General features: G+C 38.1%; 1 protein-coding gene across 1 annotated transcript; it reads right to left on the bottom strand.

Moving 5' to 3' along the window:
• Nucleotides 1-7488: 7488 nt before the first annotated feature.
• On the bottom strand, nt 7489-19982 carry LOC137025136 (zinc finger protein 585A-like). Its single transcript, XM_067393168.1, has 7 exons — nt 19724-19982; nt 18823-19251; nt 18566-18741; nt 15546-16472; nt 14750-15436; nt 10864-10948; nt 7489-8525 (listed from the first exon to the last, which is right to left on the bottom strand). Exons 1-7 carry the CDS (start codon nt 19779-19781, stop codon nt 7627-7629), a joined length of 3261 nt encoding a protein of 1086 aa, XP_067249269.1. The 5' UTR covers nt 19782-19982; the 3' UTR covers nt 7489-7626.
• Between the last annotated feature and the right edge of the window lie 3744 nt (nt 19983-23726).

Here is a 23726-nt window from a genome sequence, read left to right as displayed (position 1 = left end):
TGATGATTTTGAAGTCGCTCGTGCCAGTCTCAGGGCTTCAGTGACTGAGAGCAGGGCAGTCTCAGTTGAGTGGCCACTCTTGAAGCCAGACTGGTGGTCATCAAGGAGGTTGTTCTGTGTGAGATAAGTAGACAGTTGGTTGAAAACAACTCTCTCCAATGTCTTGGCAATGAAAGGAAGAGGGGATTCTGGTCTGTAGTTTTCTAAAAGTGCTGGATTCAGAGTGTGTTTTTTAAGCAGTGGGGTAATCCTAGCCTGCTTAAAAGCTGTGGGAAATGTTCCAGTGTGAAGGGAGGAATTGATAATGTGAGTGAGTGCAGGTAGAATTGAGGAGGAGATGGTCTGAAGAAGATGAGTGGGGATAGGGTCGAGCGGATAGGTAGTAGGGTGATTGTAGAGGATGAGTTTGGAAACATCTGCCTCAGATAGCATGGAGAAGGAGGAGAGGGTTTGTGCGTTTTCCGTTAAGATGTTATTGTCCGTGTGTGGTGTGGAGAATTGGCCGCTGATGGTTGTTATTTTATGTGTGAAGAATGTGGCAAAGTCATTAGCTGTAAGAGCTGATGTGGGAGGGAGGGGAGGAGGGCTAAGAAGAGAAGAAAAGGTTTTGAAAAGTGTGCGGGAATCAGTCGAATTGTTAATTTTAGTGTGATAGTATGTGGTTTTAGCATTGGAGACATCAGTAGAGAAAGAAGAAAGGAGTGACTGATATAAGCTAAGGTCAGTAGGATCTTTAGATTTGCGCCACTTCCTCTCTGCAGCCCTGAGTCTCGACCGATTCTCACGAAGAGCATCAGAGAGCCAGGGTGCAGAGGGGGTGGCGCGGGCTGGTCTGGTTAAAAGGGGGCAGAAGTCATCTAAGCAAAATGTTAGGTAACACTTCATAATAACTGCACGCTATGAAGCATTAGTTAAGCATTAGTTAATAGTTATTTCATCACTTATAAAGCATTAATAGACATTAGTAAGTAGTTTATAAATACAGCTATAATTGCTTTATTCTTGATTTATAAGCATATCTATAATGTGTTTAATAATTGTATTTTCATACTTTATTAATAATCAATGTATCATTTCTAAATTAAGTATTACATTATTTACAAACCAGTTATTTAGGAGTTGTCAGTAGTTCATTTAGTAAGTGTAAGTAAATGATTAATAAACTATTTAAACATTCATTTATACATCTTATTATTTAGACACATAGTAATAGTTACTTAGTGTGTTAGTAAATGTTTTATTAACACATATTCCTACTGCAATTCATGATTAATTCAGGTAGTTATAAAACATTTAGAAGTAGTCAGTTAACTATTTTTGTGAGCTCATCTAAAGTGAGGACTATTTATGCTTTGTAAAGCTTTTATAAATGAGATTTAACGGTTCAGTGATCTTCTGCACTGCTGTTCTCTAATGTTTTAAAGTTAGTACCGAGGTAGTTTTGACATTAGGAATATGTTAATAAAGCATTTATTAACACACTGAGTAACTAATACTATACGTCTAAATAATAAGATGCATAAATGTACATTTAAATATTGTATTAATCATTTACTTACACTTCCTAAATGATCTTATGAACCACTGACAACTCCTAAATTACTGGTTTGTGAATAATGTAATACATAATTTAGAAATGATAAATTGATCATTAATAAAGTATGAAAATACAATTATTAAACACATTATAGATATGCTTATAAATCAAGAACAAAGCATTTATAGCTGTATTTATAAATGGCTTACTACTGTCTATTAATGTTTTATAAATGATGAATTAACTATTTACTAATGCTTAACTAATGCTTCATAGCGTGAGTTATTCTAAAGTGTTACCAAATGTTAGAGTGGTGCAAAGAGTGTCAGTAGCATTGTTAGTGTCCAGTGATGAGAACTGGTTGGAGAGAGGAAGTGTGGATGAGACCAAAGAGGATAGTTGAGATGGGGAGAGAGAGCGTAGGTTTTGCCGAAAAGTAACGTGTGATGAAGTTTGTGTTGAGTTAGGGGACAGGTTGAGTGTAAAAGTGATGAGAAAGTGGTCTGAGGTGTGTAGTGGAGTAACCAGTGCATTGTTGGTGGAGCCACAGCGTGTGTAGATGAGGTCCAATTGGTTACCTGATTTGTGGGTAGCTGAAGTGGCCACTCGCTTGAGATCGAAGCAGTTTGAGATTGCAGATGTGAAATTAAAAGCAGATTGTGTGACAAACTCTTGTGTGAGGTGGTTAAGCTGCATTAACTAATTACTTTTGACTAATTAATAAGTTAGAAACACCTAGGATCAGCGATGAGACTGCTAGCTGGAACCAGCTTCTAGATATCACCAAATGAGTCCCAATTGCAGCCATATTCAAGTCCAGATTGACAACTTATACATTTTCCTCACTGAATGAAATAATTAATTTTGCATTCTATTATTTAATTGCATTATAAATTTGATCTAATTCTATGTATAATATTTTATTTACATTGTAGTTTTCGAGGGCAGTTTCTAGACATTTGGAGTCCACACCCCTTCTTATAAAAAGTACTTGAAACAAATATGATTCCTAACCATTTTATTAAACATCTGTTATTAAAATGTGTATATTTTTATAAAAATTTTTTTTATAAAGATTTAACCAAGGTAATTCTTATTTGTTTGTTGAGGATGCTATTTTTTAAACAATTTATTCAATAATTTATTTATAGTTACACATCAATTATGAACAGAAGTAAAATAAGAAAAAAAAAAAAGAAGAAACATTACATTGCCAAAAAACAAGTACAGATGGATACTTCCCAGACATTACTTCAGTAAATTAAAATCAATGCTTTAATCATTTTTTGGACAGGATTTACCCCTCCTACTGAACCAATATAGACTATGTTGTTGTCATAATATGTATTGTCAGACTTTTCATATTTGGGTGAACTATCCCTGTGATTTCTTCATACAATTGTATGATTATGTTTCAATTAGAGCAGTAATGTACACATCAGCAGAATTTTTTTTTTAAACACTCAAATGATCTAGTGCTACTGCAGTTGTACCCAAACTCGGGTACACAGACAAAATGCCTAATTCTAACCCCAACTTAAATTATCATTAAGGCCAAACATGTACACTTCAGGGGGTTAATAAAGGCCTTTTGGTCTTGTAGGAAAAATGTCCATATTTATAACTTTATAAACTATAATCACTGGCTTCTGTCAAGGGCTGTATGTGAGTCTAGTTCTAGCCGAAGAGTGACCTCAGACCCACTGCATGTGATCCTGTTATTTTTGAGTGTAGCCTAATGTGGCGAGGGGGGCGTGGTTCAGCGAGGTCTGCAACCGGAGAGAATAGCGGGAGACGCTTGGTAAGTGAGTGGGTTGGATACAAATCACGAACACCTGTTTCTCATTCCAGTGATTGGCGCGGAGACAGGTTAAAACGCTGTGAGAAGCAGGAGTGTGTGAGAGAGAGGGGAACTGTTGACTGAGTCGAGGTTCGTGGAGTGAAGCCCTTGTGGATAGAGTAAACCAAACTTGGAGAGAAGCCCTTGTGGATAGCGTATGCCGAACCTGGAGTGAAGCCCTTTGTGGATTGTTTATTTTCGTTGTTGTGCGTTGCACAGTCCTTCTGTTGATATTCAATAAAGACTCAGTCAGCAGTTGTTCGTCGTCCCTGACCACTTCCTTCCCCACTACGAACTTAAATCTACTACACTGGTGCCGAAACCCGGGAAGGAAGTCGGTGAGCACGTTGCCATGCAATCTTCGTCCTCCGCCACATTTGCGGACATCATCGCGTCCCTCGCGGTCCTGCACCGCGAACAACAACAGGCCCTGCTGGAGTTAAGAGGCGACCAGGAGCGGTGTTTCCAAGCCATTCTACAGACCCAGCAGGAGGACCGCGAGGCGTTCCGGAGCTGGATTGACCGGGAGGTTCCCCGGGAGCCCACCGAACCGCCCGCTGTGCCTGTCCACCTGCCCTTAAATAAGATGGGTCCACTGGATGATCCAGAGGTGTTCTTAGACCTCTTCGAGAGATCCGCGGAGGCGTGTAAATGGCCGCGGGACCAGTGGTCGATGAGGCTGGTCCCGCTCCTCTCAGGAGAAGCACAGGTGGCCGAGTGGGTCCAGTGCCACCGCCCCACGTCGCTGGAATCAGCCATCCAGGGGGGCGGGACTCCCTGCTGCCGGGACGGACCCCGCTCCTGCTTCTCCCCTCTCTCCGCGCCATGTATTCAGCCCACTCTCTGCAACTGGAGCGGCGGGCAGGTCTGGGCCGGCCTGTTGGCGGTGCGGGGATCCGGATCATTTTGTGGATAAATGTCCGGTTATGGAGGTCGGGACGGTGATCCGGGTCCCCGACGATCCTCAGGCCGCCCCTGGTCAGGCTGGCGGGTACCAAATACCTGTGAGTATCAAGGGGGGTACCTATCAGGCTTTGGTGGACTCGGGCTGTAACCAAACCTCTCTCCATCAAAGCCTGATTTCGTCTGGGGCATTGGATACAGGCCGCATGGTTGGGGTTCGGTGCGTGCACGGGGATGTGGTAAAATATCCCGTAATGTCCGTCATAATTAAATTTAGGGGACAAAAGCATAGTGTTGAGGTAGCAGTTAACCCGCACCTCCGGCATCCGATAATTTTGGGGACGGATTGGCCCGCGTTTAAACAATTATTGGGATGTCTTTGCTCGGATGCCTCTTGGGGGAAAAGAACACGGGGTGAGTAAGCGCGAGTACAGGTGGGAGAGACTGATCAGAGACCGGAGAGTTCTGCTGCAGGGGATCTGAGTGAAGCCGGAAGACTAATTCTTCCGGAACGCGATGATTTTCCCCTGGAGCAGTCTCAGGATGAGACATTAAAAAATGCATTTGATAGGGTCTCGATGATTGATGGTCAGCCTCTCCAGCCTGGACGTCCGCTTGCTTACCCATATTTCGCGATTATAAAAGATAGGTTGTATCGAGTGACCCAAGACACTCAGACAAAAGAAGATACAACCCAGTTATTAGTGCCAAAGAGCCGCAGGGAAATGCTTTTCCACGCGGCTCATTTTAATCCAATGGCGGGGCATTTGGGACAGGCAGCGACACTAAATCGTCTCATGACCCGGTTTTTCTGGCCGGGCATTCACGAGAATGTACGCAGGTGGTGCGCGTGACGTGAATGCCAGTTGGTGAACCCACCGGCCACCCCAAAAGCGCCATTGCGCCCACTTCCATTAATGCAGGTCCCCTTCGAGAGAATTGGTATGGACCTCATCGGGCCATTAGAACGATCAGCAAGGGGACATCGCTTTGCATTAGTCATTGTTGATTATGCAACACGATATCCTGAAGCAGTGGCTCTCCGCAACATTTCTGCTAAAAGTGTTGCGGATGCACTGTTTCGCTTAATCTCCCGAGTGGGGATTCCAAAAGAAATCCTCACTGATCAAGGCACGGCGTTTATGTCACGCACGTTACGCGAACTGTACGAATTATTGGGCATTAAATCGGTTCGTACCAGCGTCTTTCACCCACAAACGGACGGGCTGGTCGAACGTTTTAATCGCACGCTTAAATCCATGATTCGTAAGTTTGTTCAAGAGGACGCCAAAAATTGGGATAAGTGGTTAGAACCTCTGTTATTCGCAGTGCGAGAGGTCCCGCAAGCCTCCACGGGGTTTTCCCCCTTCAAGCTTCTCTTTGGGCGCAAGCCCCGTGGGGTGCTGGATGTCCTCAGGGAAACTTGGGAGGATGGACCATCTCAGGCCAAAAATGAAATTCAGTATGTGCTGGACTTGCGATCAAAACTCCACACTCTGGGGCGGCTATCAATGGAGAATTTGTTACAGGCCCAGCACAGACAGAGCCAACTGTATAACAGACGGTCTAACCTACGTAAATTCGCACCGGGGGAAAAAGTGCTTGTATTGCTCCCTACTTCCAGTTCGAAATTACTTGCAAAGTGGCAAGGACCCTTTGAGGTCACACGGCAAGTCGGCGAGCTCGATTACGAGGTGGTACGGTCCGACAGGAGGGGGGCACGTCAAATCTATCACCTCAACCTCCTAAAAAAATGGAATGAGGCAGAATCAGTGATGCTGGCAACGGTGATTAGTGGGGAGGATGATCTCGGACCAGAGGCAAATGTAAAAACTCAATCTCTCGCTCTGGTCCCGGGAGGAGATCACCTCTCGCCCTCCCAGCTCACTGATTTATCCAAATTGCAAAAGGAATTTGCAGACGTGTTCTCTCCCCTGCCGGGACGTACCAACCTCATTCAGCACCATGTCGAGACGGAGCCGGGCGTGGTTGTTCGCAGCCGGCCGTATAGGTTATCTGAACACAAAAAAAAGGTAGTTCAGGATGAATTAGAGGCAATGCTGAAAATGGGAGTAATAGAAGAGTCCAGCAGTAACTGGGCGAGCCCGACAGTTTTGGTTCCTAAGACCGACGGCTCGGTTCGTTTCTGCGTGGACTATCACAGGGTGAATGCAGTGTCGAAATTCGACGCGTATCCAATGCCGCGGGTGGACGAATTGCTTGACCGGCTAGGTGCGGCTCGATTTTATTCGACACTGGACTTAACGAAAGGGTACTGGCGGATCCCCTTGTCGCCTTTATCCAAAGAAAAGACAGCTTTCACGACGCCGTTCGGATTACACCAATTTGTTACGCTTCCGTTCGGGCTGTTCGGGGCACCGGCCACCTTTCAGCGACTCATGGATAAAATTCTCCGGCCCCATGCTGCATATGCGGCTGCCTATCTAGATGACCCTGGCCTGAGTCGGGCGGTGGGGGTATGTGGCGAGGGGGGCGTGGTTCAGCGAGGTCTGCAACCGGAGAGAATAGCGGGAGACGCTTGGTAAGTGAGTGGGTTGGATACAAATCATGTTTCTCATTCCAGTGATTGGCGCAGAGACAGGTTAAAACGCCGTGAGAAGCAGGAGCGTGTGAGAGAGAGGGGAACTGTTGACTGAGTCGAGTCGAGGTTCGTGGAGTGAAGCCCTTGTGGATGGTGTAAACCAAACTTGGAGAGAAGCCCTTGTGGATAGCGTATGCCGAACCTGGAGTGAAGCCCTTTGTGGATTGTTTATTTTCGTTGTTGTGCGTTGCACAGTCCTTCTGTTGATATTCAATAAAGACTCAGTCAGCAGTTGTTCGTCGTCCCTGACCACTTCCTTCCCCACTACGAACTTAAATCTACTACACCTAAATTTCACACAAATACATACATTATATTGCCAAAAGTATTGGGACACCCCTCCAAATCATTGAGTTCAGGTGTTTCAATCACTTCCATTGCCACAAGTGTGTAAAATCAAGCACCTAGGCATGCAGACTGCTTCTACAAATATTTGTGGAAGAATGGCTGCTCTCAAGAGCTCAATGAATTCAAAGTGTTGTACTGTGATAGGTTGCCACCAGCGCAATAAGTCCATTCGTAATGTAATGGCAAAAGTAATGTCAAGGCTATTTTATGTAATGTAAAGACTATTTTATTCACATTGATCACAATTAATTGTGAATCTTCATGTGGGAATTAAGTGTTCCTTTCCGAGTGAAACTCTTTCCACACTGATCACATGTGAACAGCTTCTCTCTAGTGTGACTGATCATGTGATTCCTAAGGTTTATTTCTGTTGTGAAGCTCTTCCGAGACTGTTGTTCAGATGTAAGGCTTCTCTCCGGTGTGAATGTTCATGTGTTTTTTCAGGTTTCCTTTTTCAGTGAAACTCTTTCCACACAGAGAGCATATGTAAGGCTTTTCTCCAGTGTGAGTTCTCATGTGCCTGTTAAGGGTTACTTTTTCAGTGAAACTCTTTCCACACAGAGGGCATGTGAAAGGCTTCTCTCCAGTGTGAACTCTCATGTGGACATTAAAAGTTGCTCTTTGTCTAAAGCTCCTTCCACACTGAGAGCATGTGTAAGGCTGCTCTCCAGTATGAATTCTCATGTGGGCATTAAAAGTTGTTTTATATGTAAAACTCTTCCCACATTGAGGGCATGTGAAAGGCTGCTCTCCAGTATGAGTTCTCACATGGTTATTAAGGTTTGCTTTTCGATTGAAACTCTTTCCACACAGTTTGCAGGTGAAAGGCTTCTCTCCAGTGTGAATTTTCACATGGTTATTAAAAGTTGCTTTTTGTGTAAAACTCTTTCCGCATTGAGGGCATGTGTAAGGCTGCTCTCCAGTGTGAATTCTCATGTGGCCTTTAAGATATTCTTTTTTAGTGAAACTCATCCCACACTGTTGGCAGGTGAAAGGTTTCTCTCCAGTGTGGATCCTCATGTGGCTCATAAGATGTCCTTTTTGAGTGAAGCTCTTTCCACACTGTTGGCAGGTGTAAGGCTTCTCTCCAGTGTGAATTCTCATGTGGAATTTGAGACGTCCTTTTCTGCCAAAACGTTTTCCACACTGTTGGCAGGTGAAAATTTCTCTTTTTCGTGAAGTCTTTTCAGTCTGTGAGCAACCAATTGACTTTTCTTCAGTAATAACATTCTCGTACTGGTCTTTCTTTTCAACTTCATTCAGTTCTTGACTCTCCTCTTTCAATGCCATCAGGTCTAAGGCAAAAAAGACAAATACAAGTTTAGCCCAGTTTAATGAAACAAAGCAACAAACATAAAAACCAACAAAGTAATAAAACATCGAAATGCATGTTATAGATACTAGAGCTGCATGATTAATCGTAAAAAAAAAATTGTGTTCTTGATTTAAACACCCATGGAATCTTATTTCTAAATGACAGCGATTCTGCATCTATTACCTTGATTGTTTCACGTTAAAAGCATCGGCGAAGCATGAGCAGCATATATTTTGTCGCTGCCCATGTTAATGAATGAGAGGGTTAGCCATCCAATGTAAACACTCACTGTGTTCCGAAGTGAAGTGAATCAGCACATTATCGTTATTTATGCATTACGATCATTTAAATAACCAGACAAATGTGTACTGGGATACAAGTCTATAGGCCTATAGTTTGGGAATGAAAACAGATCTATATGGTAGCGATAGAAAATAGAGAAAATAACCTTTTAGAAAGTGTTTTGACACTGGTATGTATTGCTAATTTTGTTATGCCAGGAGGTGGCAAAAAAAGTGTTTGTCAGTGAATCCTTCATTCAAGAAAATAATTTATTCCGGAGATTCATTCACAAACACTAATATATCTAATAACCAAAAAGTCTTCATGAATGAGACATTGACTCCATTTAAATTTATGTATTTTTTAAAAAGCCTGAAGCAACGACCATTTTGTCAGAAAATTACATGTGTAGAAAATTACATGTTATTTTGTTTAGCTGTCTAATGTTTGTATCTTCAGAATCATTGGGGAATCACAATCTCCATTTTAAACAAAAATATTGCGATTCTCAATTTATGCAGAATCATGCGACTCTAATTGTGCACAAAGCTATTAAAATAAGTGTTAAATGCAATATCAAAACCTCTTGTTAACTCCTCACATTCTTTTCTACCACTAAAGATTGCTTTCTAAATAATCTTCCTGATGAGTTTAATCTCCTCGGCATACCAGTTAGTTTAGAACAGAAGTGTCCAAACTTGGTCCTGGAGGGCCACTGTCCTGCAGAGTTTAGCTCCAACTTGCCTCAACAGACCTGCCTGGAAGTTTCTAGTATGCCTAGTAAAACCTTGATTAGCTGGTTCAGATGTATTTAATTGGGGTTGGTGCAGGATTGGACACCCCGGCTCGATATTACAACAAACTATTGGCTCTCGCATTTCCAGCAATTTAGAAACAGTTGTTCCTTTGCGTTCGAAGAAAATGAAGGAAAATAGTCCAACGCCGTGGTACAACAAGCACACTCGGGTTAAGAGAGCAGCCCGAAAAAGTGCAGCTGCAAGAAAGCAGATTGAGGTTTCGCATTTCATGAAAAGAAAGCATCATTGCATACAGAAGGGCCTTAAAAACTGCTAGATCTGCTTATTCTGACTCTCTTAGGAGAAAACAAACACAACCCTAGGTATTAATTTGATGCAGTGGCTAAATTAACGAGAAATAAAGCTTTAACTACAGATGTTTTCAAACAGCACAGCAGTAATAACTTTATGAACTTCTTTACTTACAAGACTGATAATATTAGAGAGAAAATTATAACCATGCAACCATCTACTACAGTATCGCATCAGACAGTGCATTGTAGTATCCCTGAGGAAAAATTCCATTAATTTATTGCTACAGGAGAGGAAAAATTGTCTAAATTTGATAAATTACCAAAATGTATGTTAGACTCTATACTCACCAAGCTACTCAAACACGAGAATGAACCTCACTGGCTCTTGCTGAAGCTTAAACATGCTGCGTAACACAAGAATGAACCTCATTGGTTCTTACACATTAAGCGAAAATGCTTGAGCTTATGTTTATCACAACAGATGTGAGTTGATGAATGTTTATTTGTGAATAAATGTCTAAATTCAATCTGTTCATCATATTATGATTGTGTCTGTTCTTTCATTCAATTCATGTGGATTAGTTTTACAATCTCTTTATGAACTTTAGAAGGGTCAAAGTGGTTGTTGTGTAGCTGTCAACAGAGCAACAAAAAGCTTGTAGATTTCAATTTAAATATCTTCATTTGTGTTTTGAAGATAACCAAAAGTCTTACAGGTTTGAATTGACATGAGGGTGAGTAAATGATGACAATTTTAATTTTGGGGTGAACTATTACTGTAATAGGCATATTAATATGTCAAACTTGGGGTGGGGACCATAGAAAGTCAATTTCTATGATACATAAGATTTCATTCAACATGCTATGGAACAGAATACAAAATTACTCTTAGTGATTCTTCAAAAATACAGTTAGATTCTGTAGAGCTGGATATAGAATTAGGATCAAATTGACTTCAGAGTTCAGCTGTGAGAATAAAACCAACCTGTTTGTTCCTCAGTTTCTTCATGTTTGACTCTGAATGTTTCTTCAATCTTCAGTTCTTCACTCTCCTCTTTAATAAACTCCATCTTTATAATAGTGGGTCACGTGGAACTCAGTCGCTTCACCGGGAGTTTCTCTGTGTGTTTGAATACTTTGTCCTGTTTTAGATAAGAAAAAATTAACAGAAAGAAAAATAAATCCATACTAAATGTCTGAGTGTGACTCAATCAGATCTAGTTCAGTAGTTCAGTACACTGGTGAGAGAGTCAGAGTGAGAGTTAATGGACCTGATAAGAAATGACCTGATAAGGGAAAAAAACAAACAAACAAACAAACAAAAAACACTCAAAACTAGCACTAGAAATAAATTAAGTTAACATAAGAGAACATAAATTGTATGAACCAGTCCCTTCAGCATTCCACAATCACAGAATTTAATCAAAGTCGAGCAAACTCTGCAGTATTTGGAAAAGCTTATCATTTTCTAAATTCCTGTTGATTTTGGGCCTAGACGCATTGTGTGATGTCATTGCATAGATATTTGTGTTTTGTCATATATTTGATTACCAGGCTTTTATGGCCCGTATGGCAGCAATTTGATACAACTGTTATTTATATGGCCAGAAATGTAAATCAGTGAGCTCTTTATAACAGTATAGCAGGCTATATATTATAAATTAATTTTATTAAACAGCCTTTTAATTATTTAAATTATTTAAAGCCTTTTAATGCTTGATTATAGGCCATGTTGTTTTAAAAAAGTGAGAATCAAGTGCCTAATCTGTAAAAATAAAATTGCAAAATCGTAACCTAAGAACTTTTCGTTAGAATAACTTTCCTGGATTTAACTTGAGATAACTCAAATATCAATGTTGTCACTTAATGAAACTTAACATTTTAATTTCAAAGTAAGATGTATAGCCTAAAAGATAATATTAAACAAAATGACTAAATAAGGATGCATGATGTTTGAGATGTTAGGGTGACGCATCTTATTCTTAAATACCAACAGTTAGAAAAAACTGTTAACTTTGAACTACAGAGAAACGGTGCTTCAACAGGAGCAACAGCACGAACAAACTCTGCATATAGGCAAATACTTTCACGTGACAACAATAATTTGCGTTAAAGCCTCTTTTCTCCACAAAAAGTGTTTTCAAACCAATTAAACCTTTTAAGTATCAATATAGTAGCCTGGGTGCCAGCCCGAACCCCGCCCACAACATTTTTTGGACGGGAAGTTCGGTCTGGACTCGATCCATTGTGGAGTAATTATGCTCGGCTCCCAGAAGGCCGAGCCAATCAAATTGCCAGGGCGGGCTTTAATCAATGATGGACAGGCTATCTGCGGTTACGTAACCACCCACGTCATCAAAGAGCGCTTGTGGAGTTTGATTGACAAGCGATCTAACCAATCAGAACGCCGCATCCGCCATTTTGTCCAACAAAGCAGTCAGGAGTTAGAAGATTAACATCGGTGGAGTTAAACTTGAAAAATTGTGCATATTGATGTCTTTCCGCGTTTGAAACAACATTCATTCTCATGTTCATTCATGTTTATTTGATGCTATAAATGGACTAGTAGGAAGAGATGATCGTTTAACGAGCCGCTTGAGCTGAGGCGCTACAGCAATCTGTCACGATCATGGTCACAACACATTAAAGAGCCACAAAACGGTTTTTATTGTTTGAATTTTTTTAATAACTACACAGTTTGAAAGCTGGGACTTTGTTTAATATCATAAGTAACCTGCTCTGTCTCGTCTGTCGATGTGTTGTCAGTTTCTTCTTTGCTCCGCGATGTGTTTTTCACTCTGTGTGGCGTGACAGCGCCACGGCTTGTCGGACAAAGCAACAGTAACTAAGGGGGACGAGTCTTTGCAAAAGATCAATTAGTTTACAACAATGATGGCTGTTGAAGAACTGAGATGTGTAGATTCCGCCATCGCGTCCGTTATAGAAGATATCGACAGCGCATTAATTTTAAAAGAGGAACAGAGGACCGCGATCAAGGCATTTGTCGATGGGAAAGATGTCTTTGCCATCCTTCCTACGGGATTCGGCAAAAGTTTCATTTATCAGCTGGCCCCGATGGTCGCTAAGAAGAGTTCTGTTGACAACTATGCGTCGCTCAACATACGTCACTTACTCTGTAGCTCTGATTGGTTGTAGGTCTATCCAATTGAGGTCTTTCCTGGATCGGTTGAAATACGCCCCCATAATCAAAGCCCAATGGAGCAGTATCAGACTCATATTCGAACTAGAATTGAGTATGACCACGTCAGGCTATCAATATAGTATTCATGTGCTAAAGCTAAATGGAATAAAATATTGTGTGGACACGAGAGAAATCGTGATAAAAATTAATCACGATTAATCGTTAGCAAAATAAAAGTCTGTGTTTATGTAATATATGTGTGTGTTCTGTTTATAATAATTATTTATATATAAACACAGACACATACACATACATGTATAAATTTAAGAAATACATGCATGTTTAAATATATATAAATTTAAAATTTTTCTTAAATATATACATGTATGTGTTATATACATGTAAATATATACATAACTATTATAAAAACAGAACACACACATATATTACGTAAACAGACCTTTATTTTGCTAACAATTAATCGTTGCACATCCCTATTTCCATCAATATTTTGAGGCGCTAAACGAATTCATGAATTCATTTTTGCGATAAACTGATTGACGATAAAGAGCGAAATTAGACTTTACTCACAAATAAAATATGTTCATGAATGCTATTATATACATTACCATGTTACATTCAGAATCAGTTCATTAATTTCTGAATATAATTCTGTATACTTGTACAAACGGCTTATATTGATTTAAACACTTTAAAAGCGTAAAAACACAAACCTTTCTTCAGCAGGATCACAACAGATGCAGGAGCTTGGCGCAGTCTTATGACGTCACGCCGCCACACCAAAATAAAAGTCCCGTTACAGGATATTAGAATAATATCGACACACAGGAAAAAACATTCAAATAATAAGATAAGGATTCATTTATATGTAAATGTAAGCAAGTGTGATTTTCTCAATCAAAGATAAAGTCATCTTAAAAGATTGGAAAGAATTTTTAAATATTTATAAACTAATCTGTAGATCAAAATTAAATCTGTGGTTGAAATTCACTAATTAATAAATTAATCATAATATATCCATCTTATTTCATCTCAGTTTTTCCCCAAAATATATTGGCAATAAATAAAATTTCAACTTTGTTTGATTAAAGGGCATTATATGTAACTACTAAACTTAAACTTTCAAACTGAAAATATTCAAACATTCTGACTAGGCTTTTTCAACCCAACTTAAAGTTTGTCTGCAATCTTTTTCTTGAGTTGTTGTTGGTTAGATGTTGGTCAGATGTAATAAGCATACGCATAACAGAGTCCTGCACGGGTCCATTTTTGGAGACCCGCCCCCGCCCATACCCGCAAAGTTCAGCACCAGATCCGACCCGTCACCCGTGATAATATCAAAATTAACCCTTTAAAGCCTGACACGTTAAAAAAATGGCAGAAAATTATATATTTTTGGAAATTAGATGTTTATTAAGCCTTGAATCAAAATAAAAAAAATAAAAAATTGCCAACTCATTTTGTTTATGATATATTTTTTGTATCACATTTGATACATCAGGCTTTTTGGGAACGTTTTGCTTACAACAGTGTAGATTTTAGATACAAAAAATCTATTATGCCTTTAACAGTTTGAAAACAGAGAACATTTTAGGCAGTTTTTCTCTCTTTTTTTTTACTTTTTACATAGATCTTTTTTCCAGTCCTTTTATTTCACTTTGTGGTAGTCACGAAAGCAGTTTCTGTCTTTGTTCAGGCAAAGATGCACCTTACACTTCTCACAGTACACATGTATCTTGCATCTTTGTCGGGTTTCCCATGTTGGAAAATGATCCATGGCATCCCTTCTGACATCCGGGGGCACACTGCAGCTTGACCTTTTACGGGGTGCTGATGGAGCTGCTTCTGGACAGGATAGTGGTTGGCCAACCTTTTTAGCCTTTCCAGCACTTGTGAGTGAAGTACCAACCAAAGCTTGAAACCTTCGCAGAGCCATGGTTTTCATCTTGGGGTCTAGCATCTTCTGGTCTCTTCTGTAGAGGTTCCACGCATTGATGACTGCCACTGTAACAGTGTGCCACCAGATGTACATGTACCATCTTCGGGATCTGAAGCTGAATTTGTAAAGTGCAGACAGCATATCAAGGAGATCGACGCCTCCCATGAACTTGTTATATGCTTCAACGATGGCTGGTCTGGGAACCATTATGTGAGTTTTGGATTTGCGATCCCAGCGTTTCACATTTTCCACAGGTTCAATACCCACAAATGAAGAAATCAGGTTCACTGCTTTGTTGTCAAACCATCTTACAATGATGTTGTTGTCCTGGTTCACTCTGAAGTCCATTGACCCTCTTCCATGTTTCTTCATTTCCCTTTCATCCATCATGGTGCAGTTGGCCATCCTGTTCATCCGGATTGTGCCAATGTAGTGGATTTCTCTCTCCTTTAGGTGCTGCACCAGGGGAACTGATGTAAAGTAATTGTCTGCAAAGACCTTGTGATTTTTTTCCTGCTGGAAGTATTGATGTCATTTTCAGCACAACTTCTCCTGTAACACCCACTTCTGATTTTTCTCTGTCTTGATGTTCTGCACCTTGACAAACATCAAAGTCATAAAGAAAGACACTTTGTCCTGCACGTCCCCACATCTTGAAACCCCATTTGTGTGGTTTTGCAGGCATGTAGACACGTAGATGAGATTTTCCCTTGAATGGCACCATAATTTCATCTACTGCATGACATTCTTCAGGAGGTATGCAAAGAAACTGTTCTCGCAGGTTTTGTAACCATGGCCTAAGCTTCCACAGTTTATCTTTCTTTGCATCATCAGAAACACTGAAATTGTCCTGAAAGTGAATCAGTGTGAGCAATTTCAGAAACCGATCTCGAGACATTACATCACAAACTGCAGGAAGCTTTGTCTCCATCTCCCAATATGCTCTCACACAGGACATCTGTACTAACCCCATATGCATGTACATGCCTAGAACTTTCTCTATCTCTTTGGCAGTTGTGTTTACTGACTTGCCCTCTTTTTGTACGCTGTACAGATTTGTTTGTTCTGCCGTTTCCTGTAGCATTTCATCAGTGAGAAACTGTTTGAAATACATGTATGGAGTCCAGTTACACCTGTCTTCTGTCCCTTCCTCATCAGATGCAATGAAATCGACAGATGGAGGTTGAAATTGTTTTTTTCTCCATCTGTATTCTTTCTTTTTTGCATTATCCTTCACCGACTGCTTTTTGAATGTGTCCTGTGTTGTTGGGACCTCAACTTCTATGCTGCTCTGGACTACACTTTCGACTTGATAATCTTCCTCATCACTGCTGTCTGAACTTCCATCATCATGCATGGCCTGAGGAATCCATTCCTCATCATCCTCCTCCTCCTCCTCTTCCTCTAACTGCTCTAGGTCACTTGAATTGCCATCCATTATTATGTCGATTACATTTTGAAGATGCTTTTTTTTCTCTCTTCTTCCTCTAATCTTTTTGACATCTAAAAATACACATAAAAAATGTATGATTCCAGCATATTGATTATAATTTTAGAGGAATTGTTACTGTAAAAATAACCTAAATGTATTGTAAGATGACATTGTGGTAGGCATATTGTAGATTACATTAAAAAAAAATGTAACACGACTATTCAGGGATAAAGAACCTTATACCTGCAGTTTCAAATTTAATATGTGCATTTTTAACACAATATATATTTTAATATGGCATTTCAGTCATTAATTGCCATTAATTGAATCATCCCAATATTGTGTGTGTTTGCATTGTGGTAGTCATAAAGTAGATAACGTTACTACAATTTGACATTACTGTTTAGACATAAAGCACCATTAATACCTGCAGTATCAAATTTGATACACAATTTCCAACACGATTTACTTGTAATTTAACGATTAAATTATTAAGTAATTATGCATTATTTCAATTCAGAAAGTGTTAAATTAATTATATCAGGCGCAATCCAATATTATTTTTTACCTTAACAACTTGAAATTAGCCTTTATTTTCCTGCCGAAAGCATCTGGCTTGATCCAATCACAGCCGCCATTTTGAAAAGCTAAAAATTCACCCCTCTACTGCCTGCAGTACAGTGAAATTCCACAAGATGGCAGAATACACATATCAAAATAGATACAACAGGTTTTCAAAGAAAGTATTGCTCTCACTGATTCAATATATGTCTTAGAAACTCGTGTATCAAATATGATACGTGCGGTTTTAAAGGGTTAAATCCGCACCCGCCCAGACCCGTTAATATTTGGCCCGTTACCCGATCCGTGCCCACGATTAATCACACACACTAAAATCATTCCAATTAAAGTGCTTTATTTTTTATCTCGCACCTCTCGCAACATCACAACAGCGTCATGAATAGGCTAAAGTGCGATTTGTTTTTGCGCCATTCAAGTAGCCTACCATCGGCACCTAAATAGGCTATGGAACCTGATAACTATAGACCTATTAATGAAAAAAAAAGTACAAGAAAAAATACAAAACTTTATGGCATGTTTTGCTAGCCGCAAAGCCGCTTATGATGTTATTTCCTGATCTCATATTACACCACACTTTCTCCACACATCCGATTTTGCCTTTAAAGACTCGTTGTCAACAATTTTATATACTTCACTCGCCAACTTTACTTTTACTTAGTCCATAGCTACTCCTGCAACGCTCACTGAAGCATCATTTCTTAGCAGAAACAAGTGATTGCTCACACAAATGTAAAATAACACGATTATCAAACATTAAACATCATATAAATCAAAACTGCCTAATGTTATTGGACAGAAGTAGGACTGTAAAGCTTTGGGGGTGTTGATGGTCTCAAACTACTGTGTACTTATAGGTTCACTAGTAGAACAGATGCAGTACAGATGAGAAACGTAGTTGTGAGCTAGTTATGCACTTACTATTGTTACACTTATAGTACACTTAAAGCTGCAGTCCGTACGTTTTACCTCTTTGTCGCCATCTCTGTTTGAACCTTGAAATTGCAGTTATTTTCAGAGTTATCTTCTTTACGTTGGTTGTGCATTGGCATGGCTCCTCAGTGCGGGAGAATTTGGCCAAGGTAAGGAGATCGTTTTGAACACTGCCTGGATATGTACTTGCTCAATAATTGATTTTGGATCATTTTTAACCAAAAAAAAGTTACAGACTGCAGCTTTAAATGTATACTTTTTAAATAGTAAATTTGGGCCAATTTAGTTCCAAGCAGCATTGCCATTAATATATTTACTACTTAAAGTTTACTTAAAAATATACTTTAACAAAAATATAATAAATATAAAAACATAAAATGAACTTGAAGTATTCTTCTTTTTCGTAAGGCTGGGCAATAAAATTTAGACCAAATTCAGTTGCGGCATGATCGTAGTCTAACTTTCACACAATGTACATAATTTCTAGTGCCATTTTAAACACTTCCCACACAAAGAACAAAAATGGGGTCTCACATCACATGACTTCTCAAGAGTATCTGAACATGTAATGGCAAGGAATTCTTATTACACTGATTACATTTAAATGTAAATCTTCATGTGTGAATTAAGGTTTCCTTCACATCTGACACACTTCCCACACTGATCACAAGATAATGGATCTCTCCGGTGTGAATGTTGATGTGTTTTTTAAGGTTTCCTTTTTCAGTGAAGCTCTTTCCACACTGAGGGCATATGTAAGGTTTCTCTCCAGTGTGAACTTTCATGTGTTTTGTAAGGTTTCCTTTATGAGTGAAACACTTCCCACACTGTTGGCAGGTTAAAGGCTCTCTGGTGTGAGTATTCATGTGCTTTCTGAAGTGTCCTTTATGAGTGAATCTCTTTCCACACTGACCACATGTGAACGGCTTCCCTCTGGTGTGAATGTTCATGTGTTTTTTAAGTTGCGCTTTATGAATGTAACTCTTTCCACACTGCTGGCAGGTGAAAGGCTTCTCTCCAGTGTGTATTCTCATGTGTTTTGTAAGGTTTCCTTTTTCATTGAAACTCTTTCCACACTGAGGGCAGGTGTAAGGCTTCTCTCCAGTGTGAATTCTCATGTGAACATTAAGATATCCTTTTCTGTTGAAACTTTTTCCACACTGTTCACAGGTGAGATCATGTCCCTTTGCTCTTTTTTGTGACATATTTTCAGTCTGTGAACAACTAAATGTCTTTACTCCAGTAATAAGATCATGATGATTCTCATACTTGTCCCTCTCTTCCATTTCATTCAGTTCTTGACTCTCCTCTTTCAGTGCCATCAGGTCTAAGGCAAAGAAAGACAAATATGAATTAACCCCAGAAGTTTATTATTGACTCATTTCAAATTTGCCATTTATGCCTAAAATATATAAAATATTATTATTATAAATCACAATTATGGAGTACCACAGGGCTCAGTATTAGGTCCTCTGCTTTTCCCCCTGCTTCCCCTGAGAGACATTATTGTATTGTTATGCCAGTGATTCTCAGTTTTGTATTTCTTCACAACCTAACAAAACTTTACTCTCAAGATAGCAAATCAATCAAGGTAACAGGCTGCATTTCCATTTCACTGTTAGCAGTAACACTTGTTCAATTCTACATATCCCTTTTTCTTAGTTCAGGATATCAGCCTGTACTTTGATCACAGATTTAGTCGCAGCAAACAGCGCAAGCGGCTTGTGAAGGAACACAGACCGACTAAATGAAAGTGTCATTCAAGCAGAAAATCTAAAATAAAAAAAACTCCAGCTTACGTATGTGTTTGAAGATCATCCGCGCTTCTTCCGCAGTGTAGAGAGAGTATGTGCACATAGTTGCCAGATTGCAAAGATTAAGTAAAACATGTTCTTTTAACAGAAAAGCTCTGTTTGGGGAATCAGAACCGGACGTTTTTCCTTCTTACACGTGATCAGCAACTGGACTTTTTTTTTCTGGAAAAGAACCCATATACTCATACTACATTAAACCCATTTCCAAAAATGTAATTTATGTGGAAGTAACACAAAACCTGTGAACACAACTTTAAGGTTGCAGTCTACAAAGGAAAACAAGACGAGACAAGACAAGAAAATGAGAGGTGGTGGATTGTGTTCAGATGTAACAATGCTGAAGAACATATGCCGTCCTAATTTAGAGGCGCTCTTCATAAATTGTTATAACCAGTATAAAATGTATAAGGATGCATAATTTCGACGAGCTCGATGAATCTGTGATATCTTCTTCAGGGTGTAAAAGGAAAACAGAAGCTGAAGCTTTTCACAGATCCTTGCTAAAGCAGCACATTAAAGTGGTGAGGAAAAGCTCCCTGGGTGTAATCACAACAATAAAGTTTGTCAGCTGAGGAGATTACAAAGATTAACCTGCATCTTATCTAAACTCTGAAACATTTGCTTTTGCCAAAAAAACAACTGTTGGAGTTGTCTAATTTTGGTAATAATAATAATAATAAAAAAAACTTTTAACATATAAAAAATATATTTTCAATGAACTTTAATCTTGTAAATTACCTGATTTTATTTGAAGTATTATTACTTAAACTGCAGTTTGATTGGTAATACTTTGAATGCACAATAATAAAACATGATTTATACAAAATTAATAAAAACGGAGTTCTGTTTTTGCAAATGAACTTTTCATGTCAATACATACAGATGTGTGGACCATAGAAAGACTATTGCATAAGATGCATAAGATTTCATTAAACATGCTATGGAATTTAATACAAATATGAATAGAATATAAAATGGTGACTCTTCAAAATTATCACATTTCTGTAGAGCTGGATATTTTAATAAGGATCAAATGACTGAGTTCAGCTTTGAGAATGAAACCAACCTGTTTGTTCCTCAGTTTCTTCATGTTTGACTTCAATCTTCACATGTTCAATCTCCTCTTTAATAACCGCCATCTTTTTTAGTGTGTCACTTGACCAGGAGTTTCTCTGTGTGTTCGGACACTGTCATGTTTAAGATGAAAATAATAAACAGAAAGAAAAACACATTCAAATTATAATCTCTGATTAAGTCTCAAACAGATCTAGTTCAGTAGTTCAGTAGTAGTCAAAGTGAGAGTTAATTCACCCCAAAATGAAAATTCTGTCATGAATTACTAACTCTCATGCCATTCCAAAGCTGTAAGACATTTGTTCATCTTCGGAACACAAATGAAGATATTTTTGATGAAATCTGAGAGCTTTCTGTCGCTCCATTGATCATGCGCAACTACGACATAACACTTCAAAAAGTTAATCAGGAAATTGTAAAACTAATCCATATTGAGCAGTTTAGTCCAAATGTTCTGAAGAGACTGAACTGCTTTATGTGATGAACGTATTTGATTTAGGCTTTTATTCACATTTAAACATTGATCAGCTCAACTGAACCTGCTTGACACGCAAGAACAAACCTCTTGCTGAAGCTCTGAAGTCCAAGAATGAACCTCATTTTGTCAGTGAAACTCCAACAGTCTTCCTTAATTTGACAGACGCCCCACTTTAACTTTTGACGATCAGCAGAGATTTTCAAGACGCTGTATATTCCTCATCCACTTAAAAACTAAAAGTTTATTATACATTATATATAACACTACTTGCCCGACAGGACAAGTAGCCTGATTAAAACATCAATAACAAAAAAATAACTGGACAACTTTTTTATTACACAGTATAAATGATGATTGGTAGTGGATACTATTACATAATATATAATGTACTTGCGTTGTTGAGGTCATGAGCCTCTCTTATACCACATGACAGAGTTTAGCAACATCACATGATCAAGAGTGCTGAATACCATCACGATTGAAAATGTCAGTTCAATAAACTAGTGTATTTTAATGTCACTCACAATATTGACTGTTTTTGTTCAATTTCAGCAGATCGCAGCAGAACCACAGCGCACAGCTGCACAGCAACACTCAAAGTCACTTTATTCTCTAAGTTTATTCTCAACATTTTATTTAGACTAAAAAAAAATAATCTAATCTCACATTATAATGTAAGGATGAGTCAATGACTGATTTACATGTCCGAAGGATAAACACATGACAAGGCTTAATGTCGAATCTTTTAATACTTGGTTATAAACCTATTATTCTTAAAATTAGAGAAACAACTGCCTATTCAGAATTCATACACTGTAAAAAAAAAAAAATAATAATAATAATAATAATCATAAAAAATAAAATAAATAAATTATATATATATATATATATATATATATATATTATATAATATACACGCACACATATTATATACATACATATATTGTTGCAATTAGCTATCTCAACTTAAAATTTTGTTAGACAAAATTACAAGAATAAGAATGAATGATGTTTGAGATGTTAGGGTATCGCATCTTATTTGACAAATACCAGCAGTTAGAAAATAATTTTAGTTAGTTTAATAATATGAACACATTGGGTTAATATACATTTGAACTACAGAGAAAACTTTTTTTCCTGCAGACACAAATACTTGGATGCAAACCTGGCTAGCGACTGAATTCATAATGATAAACTGATGAAAAAGAGACTGTTCTGTTACTCATAAAAATTGTTCATTAATGCCATTATATTAATTACAATGTTTTATTCATAAATTATCCACTCATTTCACAGTTCTCTATGTAACTGTCTGAACGGGCTGTATTGATTTAAACACTTGAAATAATTAAAAACACAAACCTTTCTTCAGCAGAAATACAGATGCAGGAGCTCGGCGCATATTTATGACATCATGATATCAAAATCAAAGTCCTGTTCACACGAAATAAAAAAAAAAAAAAAATCACATACAGAAAACACATTAAAATGAGATAAATATAAAGGATTCATTTGTAAGTGTAAGCAAGTGTGAAGTGATCACAATTATAATACCAACTACAGAGCATTTGTGATTCTCTCCATCAATGATAAAGTCAAGTATCTTGATCTTCATTTTATAAAAGATTGGATAAAATATTTCAAACCTATTAAAAATTTGTAGATCAAAATTTTAAATGTGTGGAAGTAAAACTGAATTCTTATCAAATATCCATCTCAGTTTTCCCCAGAATATGAAGGCTTAAAATCATATTTCAACTTTGTTTGATTAAAGTGCATTATATTAAAAGGACTTGTAAAGGATTACAGTGACTCTCTGGATAGGGAATTTAAATTAAAATGGTTTAAAATCAATTCTTCTAAATTTTAATGAAATCTAATGAAATCTTAAATCTAGATTATCTTTATTAAAATGAAAAGTGTGGAATATGTGTGGAAATGTGACTAATATAAACAAGCTATTAAGCTCTCAGATGTCCTTTATTGGAAAATTATTTACAAACATGTTTTTTACTCTATACAGTCTGTCTTTGATCTTATTAGTAATGTTCTTTTATATGAGCAATTTCTTTTAAAATACATTTATGCAGTATAAAGGAATATGGTTCACTGATTAAAGCTGTACATGTTCACTTTCATTAATTGGCAAAAAAGATCTTTCTTCTGTTGGAAGAACATCTTTTTTTATTTTCCTTTGAAGTACACCGAGAAAAAAAAAAAGAAAAAAAAAAAGAGTTGTTGGATCAAAGTAAAAAAATACTTCAACTTCTTACAATTAATCAATCAATTGAAAGTAAAAATACTCATTCAACCAAAGAGATTTTTTTAAATTAGCATCACATTAAAAATGATCATTATTTATTTGGATTAACTTAATTTTTCACATTTTTAGAAATTAAATATCCAAATAAATACAAAACAAAATGATGCATAACA

This window comes from Chanodichthys erythropterus, chromosome 8, assembly GCF_024489055.1.
Source record: "Chanodichthys erythropterus isolate Z2021 chromosome 8, ASM2448905v1, whole genome shotgun sequence".
NCBI lineage: Eukaryota > Metazoa > Chordata > Actinopteri > Cypriniformes > Xenocyprididae > Chanodichthys > Chanodichthys erythropterus.
Note: the sequence above shows the minus strand (reverse complement) of the source record. Positions and strands in the feature narration are given on the sequence as shown.

Bases quoted from the DNA above. Each gene is read 5' to 3' on its own strand.
- LOC137025136 (XM_067393168.1), bottom strand. From the start codon at position 19,781: ATGTGCACATACTCTCTCTACACTGCGGAAGAAGCGCGGATGATCTTC. The intron at 10,949-14,749 runs GTGCATCTTTGC...ACTATTATAAAG, and splicing joins TGTACTGTGAGAAGTGTAAG to ATGGAGTTTATTAAAGAGGA. The intron at 8,526-10,863 runs GTTGGTTTTATT...TTTTTGCCTTAG, and splicing joins AGAAACTGAGGAACAAACAG to ACCTGATGGCATTGAAAGAG.